Here is a 14,069-nt window from a genome sequence, read left to right as displayed (position 1 = left end):
TCTTATATCAAACTGACGTCTGTTTTGTGAATGACCATATAACTCTTTCCCCTTTCCTTCACAGAACGATAAGAAACAAATTTCGAAATGGTCCCTCCATGCAGCCGGTGCATTTATCCAGATGTAATATAATCTGGCCCTTTGCAAACATTTCTTCAGAATGCTTTGGAGATTTGCAAGGGAAGATTGACTTTTGAAACTATTAGTAAATTCATTGAGAAGTCTCAAAAGTTTTCTAAACATTATGGTGGGATTTCTGTAAGCCCTAAGAGGAAGCATTCTAATGGGCGTATGAAATGTGTTGCCCCAAGATAACTTGACAGAGTTGGATGACCATAAACATTTTGTGTAATATATAAGCTAAATGGCATTTGAGGGTTTTAACCCCAGTGGACACTAGCTCAGAAGCAGATGATCTCTCCAATGAGAAAACAGTTGCCACAAACAGGATACTCTCTCCAAAACACAGAAGAAAAAGAGAGCAACTTGTTTCCTGGAGAATTGGAGGTTTTAAATATTTACACTGTGGCAGTGCTGGTTTGTGAACTGTGGATGACCCATGACATGGATGTGGCTGCACATACCCAGAGAACATCTACCTGATGTTCTGAAAAGGGCTAAAATATGAAATTGCTGACCTAGCAAAACTAATCTCTCCCTCAGATTGTGCATTATACTAAAGACCTGGAAAGTGAATGTGGCACCAGTTTTAAAGAACATAGCAGTAGATTCAAGTAATTATAAGCCAGTTGGCTTAATGTTTGTAACAGACAAACTGCATGATATAATCATTAAAGAAAATCAACCAGAAATACAAACAAAGAAAAAACTGGATGAGTTCTGCAAACGAATTTCCCCAATCTTCTGGAATTTTAAAGGACATGAAGAGAGAGTATGGATGAAGGTGACATTGTATTCTTGAATATTCAAAAAGCCTTTGACAAAATTATTCACGGTGGCCCTTGAGTAAACTTAATAGTCATGGGATAAGAACATTAGGACTCTGTTGGGATTGTTGCTTTTTTAAGTTCATAAATTATCTGGAAATAAGGGATAAACAGCAAGATGGCCATGTTTATAAATAATACCGAATTATTCAGGGTGGTAAGACAAAAAAAAAAATGTAAAAAGATCCAAAACGAACTTTGTGAATGGTCAAGAAAACAGCAGATTTGATTAAATTTCATTGTATAACAGCAAGATTGGGAAAAATCTCTTAACTTCTTATATGAACTAATGGGATTTAAGCTGTTTGTATCTACCCAGGAAAAACTTTGGGCCAATCACTCTCTCAGTCCAATGCACCTCACAGGGTTGTTGTTGTGAGAAAAATAAGAGGAAGGTATGTTGGATATGTTCACTGTCTTGAGTTACTTATAATAATGGCAGATGTAAATTTTTTTAAAAATAGTGTTAAAATAGATTGCTCAGTTAAAATGTGAAGCAGGTATGTGGCTGGTATGAAAAAATCTCAAATTCCATCCAGGTTCATTAGGAAAAGGAATATAAATAAAAAATATCATCACTATAATAAATAAATAATTATTTGATACACCCACATCTGTAGTATTTGTGCAGTTCTGTTTGTTGAATTGGCAAAGGACATATCAGAGCTAGAAAAAATGAAACGATCTACCAAAACAATCAGGGAGGTCAAACAATTACAATGTGAGAAAAGTCTACAGTATTTGGGACCATTTTGTTTGCAAAAAAGGTGAGTGAAGATAGACACTTTCAAGATGTACAATCATACCTGACATGGAAAAAGTACAGAGGAAGAAGTATTTTCTCCCTCTAAAAATAATGGGACCAGTAATCATCTAATGAAATTGACTGAAAGATTTAGAACAGATAAAAGAAATTATTTGTCACATTGACCTTACTACCTATGGCTTTCATTGCCATAAGAGGTGGTCTTAAAACAGAACTGGATAAATTCATGGAGAACAAACTTATCAAGGGCCGTTGGCCTTGAAGATACAGTTTTGTCTTACATTTGAGGTCAGCATTTGACAGATTCCAGTTCTAAGAAAACAGTGGTAGGAGTGAGGCATATTTCCACCTCTTATTTGTGAGCACCCTAGAGCCTTCTGACTGTTTTAAGAAACAAAATGCTGGATTATTATGGACCTTGGCTTGATATATTTTTCTACTTTGCAGATCAGAAAATTCAATATTTGGAAGTGTGCTTGAATCAGAATAAATAAAATTTTGTCAGCTTTCTTTCATCAGAGTCAAGCTTTTCCTCATCCTCACCTATAATTTTGCTGATAGTTTTCAGTCTAATATAATGCAAACATTGACTGCAAACAGCATGACTTTAGGAAGTGCAGACCCCTCTATATATTGAATAAAAAACCAAGCATTTTAGTTCAAATGTGTGTGCACTTTACTCTTTGGGAGAAATCTTATTACGTATCAAAACATTTAAGGATGCAATTCACACTCATTAAAATCAACATTCATAACATTTGGCATTTAATCTTAGCATTGCGTTGAAGCCAAATCAGAGACTACTTAAATAATCATCTGATAGGTGCAATTTAAACCAAAACCTGAAGCTTGTCAAAATGGAGCAAATAAGTCTGTTTTGTGATTTATAGATGACAGACAGACAGACAGACAGACAGACAGATATAGAATGATCTTGGAAGCACATTGCAAATGGAATAGAACTGCAGGAATAGGACATCTTTAGAATTTTATTAGTAACAGCAAAATTGCAGTAGACTATATCCAGTAAAGACTCTCTTAACTGAAGAGAGAGTTCCTGTAATTAGCTTTGAAGTATGCATTAATGTGGTCAGGATAGAGGTAGTATGTAACTCCATTAGTTGCTTGATAGAGTTTTAGAAATATTAGTTTTTATTACGAAAGCTAGTGGATTTCGGTCAGAACACAAGGGATAATAAACCCCATTGAACTGAATTGATTTAATTTATATGCTGCCTATCTCACTACCAAGTGATTCTGGGCAGCCCTCTTATGGTAAAATGGATCCAAGTATCCCTCTTTAAGAAATATTAGAGTTCTAACTTTGTCATATTATATTAGGTTATTATAATGCTCCCTCCAACTGCAAAATGCTTGAAGATAGGATGCTACAGATGGATTTGAAATTTTGAAGCAAGAAAAAACTTGATGTTGGTATTCTAACTAAGTAACAAAGCGTTTAGTAATCAGGATTTTAAATTGGTAAGATTTGGATTTGGAGATTCCGCAATAATATACTGAAGTATCATGATTTGTAAGAATTTATCTTTAAGAAATCAAATATTACATTTTAAAAAGAATGCCAACATACTTTTACGATCACATCATACCAACTAGGCTGTATTTCTGAATTTATTAGAAACAGCGGTCAGTACATCCTTCTAAAACATTACATTTAAATGTGCTTTATTGCAATTTTTATTGCATTTTTATTTTAAAGCAAAATAGGCCAGAATGCTTAGTGTCTGGAATTCCAAAGCTCAACCATCTATTTTTTAAAAAATAAAAAACATAAAACATCATAGTACACTTGGTGACACATATGATGTTGCATTACTCATCTAGAAACTACAATATGATTAACATACAACTGTTTTCTTCATGAAGCAGTTTCTTTTCAAAAGTTAAACAACATGAATTGGGCTACATCATAAAATGACAGAACAGGTTTTACAGACCAACACGAATACCATAGTTACATGCTGGAATTCATATTAAAAAGAATAAAAATAAAAACAATAGTTGTGGCTTCGTGAGAAGCAAATCTTTTGATAAAGAGTATCCCTTAAGAGGAAACCAAAATGTATTTCAAGAATGCAGTGCTTAGATGTGAGATGTACAAAGGAGTGCACATTCCTAGCATACTCCATTAAAATTAATAACTGCATATTCTTAGGGAAAATTATATTCTATTTATATCTATAGATATAACTGTTTCCATATGTTGCAATTAATGCTACAGTACTGCTCTCCTTTGCACACTATTTCTAGATGATGTGGCTTTCACTTTAAAAAATGCAAATGTTACTTTATCTCAAAAGAGTTGTGGGTTTGTAAAAGCATTACAACTTTGCTTTATTTGAAGTGAGATAAGATTCACTTTACTTTTTGTAGCGAGGGCAGTCAAAATATGATCCTAGTTTCAGGCTAAATGGTTCCAGTAAAAGCAGGTGGGCAATTTGGACTCTGGGGCAATGTCATGGCTAATGCATCTATCTATATACATGTAGTACACTTGCTCGCACTCAAATACACAAACAGAAAAGGTTGCAGAGCAATAGATGGATGGGGCTGAAAAGTGGCAAAACAATCAAGCAATTAATTGTTAACAAAAACAATTAATTCATTAATTGTTTTTGTTAACAAAATTAATTCATTCATTAAATAGTCGCCCCGAACTCAAACTCTCTATAGAGCCTGGAGTAGAGGTGCAAACAGCTGGGACAAAGGGATATGGAGAATATTGTCCCCTAAAAATTCCTGGAAATAGTTCTGTTTTCCTACAAATGTTACCTGCCTTAAAAAAGGCTGCAAGGTGTTAACTGCAATCCTTCCACCGTTGAAGGCAGATTACCAAATCATATGGAAAATCAACGTAGACTCTAAATGACCCATTATTTTATTTTTAGTGTTTCAGTTCACTTCTGTTGAACTCAGAGTTGCTTCTGTGCTATTTGCTCTGGAGAGCTCTTTAAATTATATTCTAAGTTAACAGGAGTTATTTGTATCAAGACATGTTGCTGAAAACATATTAAATAGAAAAAACTGGCTTAAAAATGATGGTGCACAGCCAAAATGGCAGTGCTTGAAACTTTTTTTTTTGTGAAAAGTCAGATTATTAATATGAGGTGAAGTAAAAATCATTTGTTATCATTAAAGTAATTCTGCATATTTGCTATACGTAGAAATATTAAAATCCTTTTTTCTTTTCCAGAATCATGTCGATCTATGACCATTAAGAAAACAACTGATTCTTTGTATTTCAGTGTGACTTTTGCATTTTCAAAAAAAACTTTGTAAGGCCAACTAATATAAAATCAAGTACCTGGGTGGTGATCTATCCCATTGGAACAAGAAATTCAATCCAAAAAGATTGAACAACTTCACAATCTTTTTATATTTCTTTACATTTTCTCCAACATGGGGCTTATAGTAGAATTTATCATGTTAAGTTTCCTTGACATTAAGTATCATCTGTAAAATACTGTTTTCTCTAATTTTCACTGAAATTTATTTCTATTGTTTTAGTTTTGTGAGGGTGTTAATATCCCAAAGGAAGAGAAGCTTTCCCCACCCCCCGCCCAGCATTTCCATAGCATTAGTTAACTGCCACTTCTATTTCACTGTCTACCCATCCCCTAATGTGAGATAATGGAAGATTGTAGAGCAATGAAAACATAGGAGAATGGAAAGGAGGCACTGTTGGTAGCGAAGACATCTACCACTGGCAAAGAAATATAGCCACTAAAAGTATGCTAAGGTAGAGTGTTGGCCTAAGTACAACAGCAACAAGATTTGCAGAGCCCAACTTTTTGATGACACAGAATATTTTCTTCTTCATTGCTTTCATAAGCAATGAAGAAGCAAGAGGTGAATTCCAGGAAGTATTGTGACATTCCTAAATCTTTTAGGAAGGTGGAGAAAAGCCTGGGTTTGAAGAGAAGGACTGATGGCTCAGGTATAAAGAAAAGGCAAAGATAGCAACACAGAAACTAATGGTGGCTTCCCATTCTTAATGTTGAATTTACCATCTGCCTAATCAATCCAGAAAGAACAAACCATTATACTTTAAAAAAAAATTGATTTATGCTGTAACGTATTTCCACTGTAGTGTTTGAAAACAATCCTATCCTTGGAGTAAGATCTTCAGTTTTGTTTTTTATATATAACTTTTACTATTAAAATTGCTGACAATCAAATCTACAATTAATTTTGGCTATACTCTAAGCAAATAGGGAGTTTCAAGAAATGAAAAGAAGAATTATGTTCCCAACTTCAATTTTCTTTAAAGGGCAAAAGAAGACTGTGTGTAAAATTATCTCAGAAACATCCAAATATCCCAAGCCATAAATCACTGGTTTAAGAATTAATGTGCACAAATAAAAATAAGAAACCAATGGTTGACCATATATTCAAATGCTTGGCTACAATCACACATAAACTGTAACCTAAAAAAAAGTTTGCCACAATACACACTACCACTTTAGCTTTTTATTCCCCATTAACTGTAAATTTAAGGTACACAAAATTTAAAACAAAAACAAACAAAAAAACCAACAACCATACATTTCATCAGGAAAAAAAAATCAAGTACCAAAAAGGGCTTTTCCAAATTTGAAAGAGCAAAAAAGCAAAATTGCTACATGAACAAACACTGTATTAAGTCACTGTACATCTTGTCAAGACTTTCCATAGTGAGTGCCAATGTTTATCCCCCAAATCTGTAGCATAGCACTAAACATGTCCCTATTTCTTTAAACAAACCACTATCTACCTGTTCCAAGACAGATTGAATGACCTGTCTCTATTCCTGAGATTATGCAGGTTGGTGTCTTGTCGAATTAATGTGGTTTCTTTTATTTTAATCCAAGTGCTACATTATATTAGAAAAATACGACTGGATTAATTGCATATAAATGAGTTCAGTGTAGATGGATTTGATAGATATAGCTGGAAATTGGAGTACTGTATTCCAGCATAAAAATGTCATGCTTAGACCATGATCCCAATGAATCCTATGGATGTGCAAGAAGTTGGTAACAGTGGTAGTTTATATGACCTTTTTGAAAAATAAAAATATACAAAAGTACTTTGAGGCAGTGTAAGAGAGAATGGAAAAATAAACAGCTCGTTTGCTCATATGAGCCCTTGTATATATTTAAAATGGGACTATAGTTCATAAACTATTCATATGATTAAATGAATGGTTCAGGGTTCTGCTTAGGGCTAAGACTGCAAAAGAGACGTTATACCCCAGATATTACTGCTTTTTGAAACCTCCAATTAAATGTATGCATTAGTTCTTATTAAGTACCACTGGCAAAGAAATTAATTACGTACTGGCATTTCAATTGTTTTTAACCTGACCCACTGAGCATCACAGCAAATTTAGCAATTGCATAAAAGATGAACTTGTGAGAAAACAAAATACTGTAAAATTCTCAATCATAACTCTGAATATTAGACAACATTATTTCGTCCACCCCAATTACCATTTAACACTGTAAAAACAAAGAATGGATCATCAAGATCAGCATTTTTAAAAAAATCATACTTTTTAACAAGCCAAATATTTTCGTTTTCAGAAGCAAATATCTTGCTTTGCTTTTTGGATGTACTTATTCGTTCATTAATTTGACTTCTGGAATTTTGTTGTGTTCTGTTCATTTCAGCTTTGCTGTTAGCCAGTGATGCTTGTAGGGCAGCTAATCCTAACAATCAAGCAGGAGAATTAAGAACACTGCCACTTGAGGTCAGCTAAGTCTCACTAACATAAAAAAATTATTGCGGTCAAGGACATTAAATCAAGAACTCCTGCTGAAGCTGAATGTAGATGGTAAAACATATTCTCTATATATTTCAATTAGGTTTTAAGGAGTGGAAAACAATAGAGCCATATTCATAAACTGGATCAAGGTGGCTCCTGAGGTGTACATGAAATAGATAATGCTTAAAGGAAGTGTACATTTCAGAATTACTGAAATCAACGAATTCCATGGAGTTCGAATGGATAAACAAGGTGAAATTTATTCATAATAATGGGAGTTGGTAGATTTTATACTGGCAATCCATTTTATGTTTATATTTTAAATAACAAGACTGATTACTAAAGGCCCAGAAAAGTTCCACTGATGTTGACATATGACTTTTGTAGCCTAACCACTACTTGAAAAATGTGCAAGCGCCAGATCAGACTGTACAACCCGCCTGGCATCCAGAGGATCTCCGTGCTATTTCTGAAAACTAGCAAATTCAACGACACATTTAGCAGTAGAAACTTTGCTGGTGAGTAAAAGTAAAGTGTGGTGTCCAGGCTTTATTTAAGAGGATGGGAAAGGATCATTCATTATCTTTGCAGAAGCCTAGGGATTACACAGCTACAGTTCTTTTCACAAAGAACTACAGTCAATCCAGTTTTTTTCTAAAGACACTACTGCAGCTCTTGGCTTAAATAACAGTAGAATAGTGCAAATCAGAAGTGCTGTTGGGGAGATATTAAGCAGTCTACTTTGGCCCCTCCAGCTGATGGTAGAATTCAAGATTTTTCAACTCCTCTTCAGCAATTTCATATTCTGCATAATACATATGCTTTCTGTAGTGCATTCTGCTATATGTAAACAATTGTAACAGTCTGGGGGCTCAAGATGTCATGACAGCAAGGTAAAGACAGAAGAGGTCCATGTCCCAATCCCCTGGCATGCACTTCATGCTGAATTTGCTTGTTTCCCCCTTCCTTTGTGTAAGCAGTTGTTCTAGCTCAAGTATACAGAGAAAATTCAAGAAAATTATATGTGGAGTGAAAAAAGGACAGCATTTTTAGGAACACAAATTCTTAGTCTAGTGGACCCAGTTCTCATTATTTGCAATTATTATTTGATGTTACACAGAATCTAGATGGATCTGATGACAGCAGAAAACCAAGCACAGCTGTTTATATTCCAATAAATTCTACCACTTTTATAGCTTGAGCAGTCTGACAAAATTCAGTTACCCAAATATTTGCTTGATGGTAAAACAACAATGAATCATAAGGATACGTATACAATCTGTGCAATGGAATTAATGATTTAGGGTGCAAGTCAAACATATTACAAGTAAAATTATTGTAGCCAGTTTCAACAATTATAGACTGCACTCATAGGAATTTTTTTTTTTGGTTTAGCAAGCCACTGAGAAGCAATCCATTGCACTTTTCAAGAATTTTTTTTATAAAAACAAAATCAAACAATATTTTCAAAACAGCAAAAATTATTAAGCATTTTAAAAAACATGCCAAGAGCCCGCTTCATTCTGGTATACATTCCAAAGCTTAGTATCTTTTAAAAAGAACATCTGAAATAGTTATAAGAAAAGAAAAATGTTAAAAACTAATGGGGAAAAAGTGGTGCAGTTACATCAGGTCAGTTATAAAAATGACATGAGAAAGTTTTAGCTTTCATAATTTTCTCTTCAAGTTTTGGCAAGTGTGCGATTGCAAATGCAATTATCCCCATAAGTGCTCAGTCCAGCAATGAGAGAAGTTTTGTTGGATAAAGTTTGCTTTTTCAAATTTGAAGATCAGTAGTGCTGTTGAAACTGAAACTTTGTTATTGTTGGTAATATATAAAGCAACATTTCTTTGAGGATATTCTTTTAAGAATGAACCTGAAACTTCCCCCAAAATTCCTTTGGTCTCCTCTCACCAAATACCATGCTACATCAAGATGAGCCCTCATTTGTAAGTTATTCTAACTTGCAGCAAAGTTGCTAAAATTAACACGGAAAAGCTTTTTTAGGTGAGCCTTTCTCCTATTTCCTGGAGTTTAAGACTGAAAGACGTTACCAATACCTCAGAAAAGAAAAATCCATGTAGAAATTCCATTGATGGTGCCAGGCAAAAATGTTCCTACAATTCTGCTTCAATGGATTTTTAAACACAGAATTTGAAAGAGTTTTCTTGTTCTTTTTGGGAAATCAAGAGGCAGTCTCCTTATGAACACAGCTGATCTTCAGGTAGCACTATGGTACCTATCCCGAAGCTGTTGCTGCTAAGTTTCCGATTCACATTCATCATATAACTTCTTGTGCAAAACAAGCAGTCTAAGGAGAAAGAATGCCCTCTGGGTTCTAATAAAAATTGTAGAAAAGAAATTCGAGATAACCAACACTTCACCTATACTTCATCTTCCTAAAATTTATCTACAAAGGGAGGGCATCTGTGCGTAGACAGGATAAGCAAGACGGACATTTAGAGAGTCGTTGTGTTGGACGAGAGAGGTATGCTGATAATGCAGGACTAATTCTTTAAGGGTGCTATATAGGTTATACGGCTCTGCAAACCCATAACCTCTTGGAGTGCTGTAGATCACACAGTGTTTAACTTCACCTTCAGTTCTGTTAAGAAAAAGAAATAACATTTAACGTGATAAATCAGCTAGAAGATTACAATAAAAAAGGATTCAGAAATTAATGGACCATATAGTTTAAGAATAATTTTTTAGCTCTGTAATGCAAGCTATTTTTAAGAAGATTTTCAGACCATTAAGACATCTATACTTTTAACAAATGTGGAGCTGTATCTAAGAGATTACATGTGTATCATTTCTACCAAAATAGTTTTGTTTTTAAGTAATAGAATTTAGACCAATGGGGGAAACTGAAGAATGAAATATTTTGTCAAAAGAATGAGTGAGAATGAAGAAAAACCCAGTTTTAAAAAACAGCCCCAAATCTCAATTAATTATATCATTTATTTCATTAAAAAATTTGTATCTCACTGCTTGTTCTAGTGATTTTCTAATTGGATAAAACAATAAGTTCACCAAAAAGAGAAACATTAGGGGAATTGTTGCTGGGGAAGTCCATTATAAAAAGTCAAGTTAAAACATGCTGGTATTATCTTTAAAAAGTTTTTAAGAATTAAAAAAGAAAATATCCTTACAGCAAAAAGATCCCACTCTAAAGCAAGCTCTTCTAATATAGTTACGCTTTGCAAGTGTATTGAGAGCTTTCAAGTAATTCATAAAGCCAATACTTACACCACAGAACAAGCATAGCAGCCTTTCTTGCTACTTTCTCGAATTAAAAATGCTCCATCAGGTTTCCCGCAAAGCAAATCTTCTGCCTGGATGCGATTGATGTCTCCCACAAACCAAGTCTTTTCATCATAATGTGGCAGATTTTCATCTTCCTCATTCATAAAATATGTACTAGGAAAACAACAAATCCTTTTTCCTTAATGTGGGTTTACTTTTTATAATACTTATTCTTGAATAAAACAATGTATACAAACATCAGCAATGCCTTGCCTTAAAAAGTGCACGCAACACTACTGCCATCAACTTTTGTTAGAAGCAGAACACAAACTGTGGAGTAGGTATCGGGCGTCTGATATGTAAATGTGCATGTGTATAATTAAAATAATGAAAGAAGAAAGCACTGAAGTATTAGTTACATTTTTGTGCTATATTCTACATATGGTAAAATCCATTACAATAATAAAGTTTACTTTTTAATGAAACAGAATATAAATATAATAAATAAATATAATAAAACAGAAAATATCTGTTATTTGGCTGTTCTTATGGATTTTAGACATGGTCTTTGACTAAGAAAATATACATATTTATGTGGTGATGACATTATTCTAGCACAGATCTGTACGCACCTCTGCTAGGATTTTAAATACAGTTTGACAACAATAAAACATTAAGCAATTGCACTTACTCATCAACATTTTTGATTCCCAGCCAGTCATTAATTCGTTTCTGCCTTACTCCTTTATGATTAAGCCAACTGCCAAAGAGAGACAATACTAGTTATTAACTTTCTATAATGATTTGGATCATTCCATCAAATGCCTCTCCAAGATCCCAAGAATACTAGACCTATTATTTTATCAATATAAATGGTTTTATCACAGAACTATCCCCAACAATACTAGACCTATTATTTTATCAATATAAATGGTTTTATCACAGAACTATCCCCAACAATAATGTTTTAATGGAGAAGAAGACAGTTGTGCTTCTTTTATGTGTTTGTACATTATGTGACATTTTCTTTCTTGGCAAAAACAGCCGATTATGGCATAGAAAATATTTGTGGTATGTAAGAACTACCCTTCCTTCTTCTTCCTCAATAACAAGTAAGAATGGTTGATTTATTCAATGATGCCCCCAATCATCATAACTCTAATGCACGAAGTCACCATATTGCAGAATGGCATAATTGAACTAATTAGTCTATGAGCATTGCATTGCCTTTCATTTCAAATTGTCTGGGAATATGGAACAGGAATGGTATTGAACAAGCGCTGAAAAGGTTAGCTAAATTTATAATTCTTTTGTGTCAAGAAACTCACTTATCTTATACTACGTTATTAGTAGAGGCAAGTGGTAGTGGGGAAATTGACCTGGTTGGCCATTGTTTTTTTTGCTTCTAATTAAAATCCCACTCTGAATCAGGACCTTTTGTATTAATTAAAAACTATTCAAACATTTTAAAAATCCTTTTGTAATATCTTGTTTAGTTTTGTTACCATTCTCTTGGAATTAAAGCAGAGACTGGGTGTTGTAGTAGGTAGTGAATAATGGTTAAGTGCTTAGCTTGTGCTTACTTACACAAGGTACTGATCTCTGATTTTGCGTAGCTGGATAAAATCAGGTTTGATACTGTTCATTTTCTTGTCTGTTTCTCGGTTGTCCAGGGCTTGCTTCTTTAAATCTTGTTCCAGTCGCATCTTACTATCATGAATCTCACCCAGGCGCAATTTCAATTTTTCATAATTTATCATAATCCTATAAAACAAAATCTAGTGTTTTTAAAAGTTACAAATACACTTCTCAAACTAAAATATTAAGTTCTAATTTTAAAAGTATGCACATATTTTATCCATAATTATATAGTACCCAAATCAATAGTATGCTCTCCACAGAATAATTCTTGTCCGACTTGAAAACATCCCATTTCCAATTCCTCCTTTTTTTAAAAAAAAAGCCTTAAAGTTTAACTAATAGTATATACTCGTGTCAACCTCAATCAGCTAAATTATCTTCATTATATCAGGAAAAACCCTTATGGTATCTATAATGTACCTAGATTCCTACAAACTGCTTTGATGTGTCTCAGGTGATAGAAGTGATGAGACAGAAAACAGAACTCTGATCTCAGAGGGAAACCCTGAGGTCTCTTCTTGCCTTTTTGCCAGCCTCCAATGCTAGGTCTTTGACAAGATGAAATATCTTGATCCAGGAAAGTCCTAGCACAAATATGAAAGAGGGCTGAGAATAAGATGCTAAGCCTGATGTAGAGAGTGTAGAGAATGTCTCTGAAGGACAGTGGAAGGATCCATGACCAAGGCAATGATCAGATGAGCACACAGAGTTTTCAAAGAAAAAAGTGTCAGCAGCTGACATTGGCCCCGGCTTTCAAACGTTCCTGTTACCAAGAAGGGGCTTGTTTTCTCCTCAGTCTGACCATGTCCTTCTTTCAGATAATATTTAAATGATATTGTGAGGAAGACAGATGACATGCTGTGTAAAAATGATTTTGGCATATGGTATCAGAATCTGAACTAAAAGGAAATCCAGTTATATAATTGAGTATTGTTCTGCTGCTATAATTATGCCTCTAGAATATGTAAAAATATCATTCAACACGATTGTGTTATTAAATTTTCCTGCTTGGTTGTATCTCTGTCCTGTAAAGATTCTGCTGACTTCAAACAGCATAATTAAGTTTTTAAAATTACAATTAATATATACCTGAACTGTTTGTCCCTTAATTTAGAAAATGGAAATTCAAAATATTTTTTAAAGACTATATGTTAAAACCATTAAGCTTTCATTAGTCAAAAAAATATCCCTGTAATTCATAGCTGGAAACTGCATACCTATGAAATGACTCCAGATTAGTTATTTAGGTACTCTTTAATATTTAATGTTAGCTACTTTGGAGAACAATTAAACAATATGGGGCTGACAATGTAATTACCATACTGAACTAAATATTATTAGTAGATATAGTATTTGGTAGACTTACCGTTCAATTTCTTTTTCATTCCCTTCTCTTCGAAATCTTTCAATGTATTCTTTGCTATACCGTTCTTGGGTGTGGCATTGCTCTTCAAATATTTTAATTGTTTCATTAAAAGCTTCTATTGCTGTCCTCTTCATCTGAATTTCCTGTACAAAGCAGTCCATTTAAAAGATAATAGTTTACAACCAGAAGCATAAAGCTATTAGAAGGACTTCTTATACATAAAAATACAGCACACTATTAATTTAGGGGGCAAAATTTATAAAATTTGAGCTTTTTTAACACTTTAAATTTTGTTAAAATTGATTCAAATTCAGATTTGTTACCTTAAATGATGA

At 33.7% G+C, this 14,069-nt stretch overlaps 1 protein-coding gene across 1 annotated transcript in view; it reads right to left on the bottom strand.

Moving 5' to 3' along the window:
* Window positions 1-5,418: 5,418 nt before the first annotated feature.
* Window positions 5,419-14,069, bottom strand: part of PIK3R3 (phosphoinositide-3-kinase regulatory subunit 3) — a 43,706-nt gene continuing 35,055 nt past the window's right edge. The window contains exons 6-10 of the mRNA XM_058178925.1: window positions 13,735-13,877; window positions 12,315-12,491; window positions 11,419-11,487; window positions 10,731-10,901; window positions 5,419-10,086 (exon numbers count right to left, since the gene is read on the bottom strand). Coding sequence (XP_058034908.1) covers window positions 9,888-10,086; window positions 10,731-10,901; window positions 11,419-11,487; window positions 12,315-12,491; window positions 13,735-13,877 — 759 coding nt within the window. The 3' untranslated portion in view covers window positions 5,419-9,887. The remainder of the gene's footprint in view (window positions 10,087-10,730; window positions 10,902-11,418; window positions 11,488-12,314; window positions 12,492-13,734; window positions 13,878-14,069) is intronic.

The sequence above is a fragment of the Ahaetulla prasina genome, chromosome 3 (genome assembly GCF_028640845.1).
Source record: "Ahaetulla prasina isolate Xishuangbanna chromosome 3, ASM2864084v1, whole genome shotgun sequence".
Lineage (NCBI taxonomy): Eukaryota > Metazoa > Chordata > Lepidosauria > Squamata > Colubridae > Ahaetulla > Ahaetulla prasina.
The sequence above is the reverse complement of the archived record's forward strand: the minus strand, read 5'-3'. Positions and strand labels throughout refer to the sequence as shown.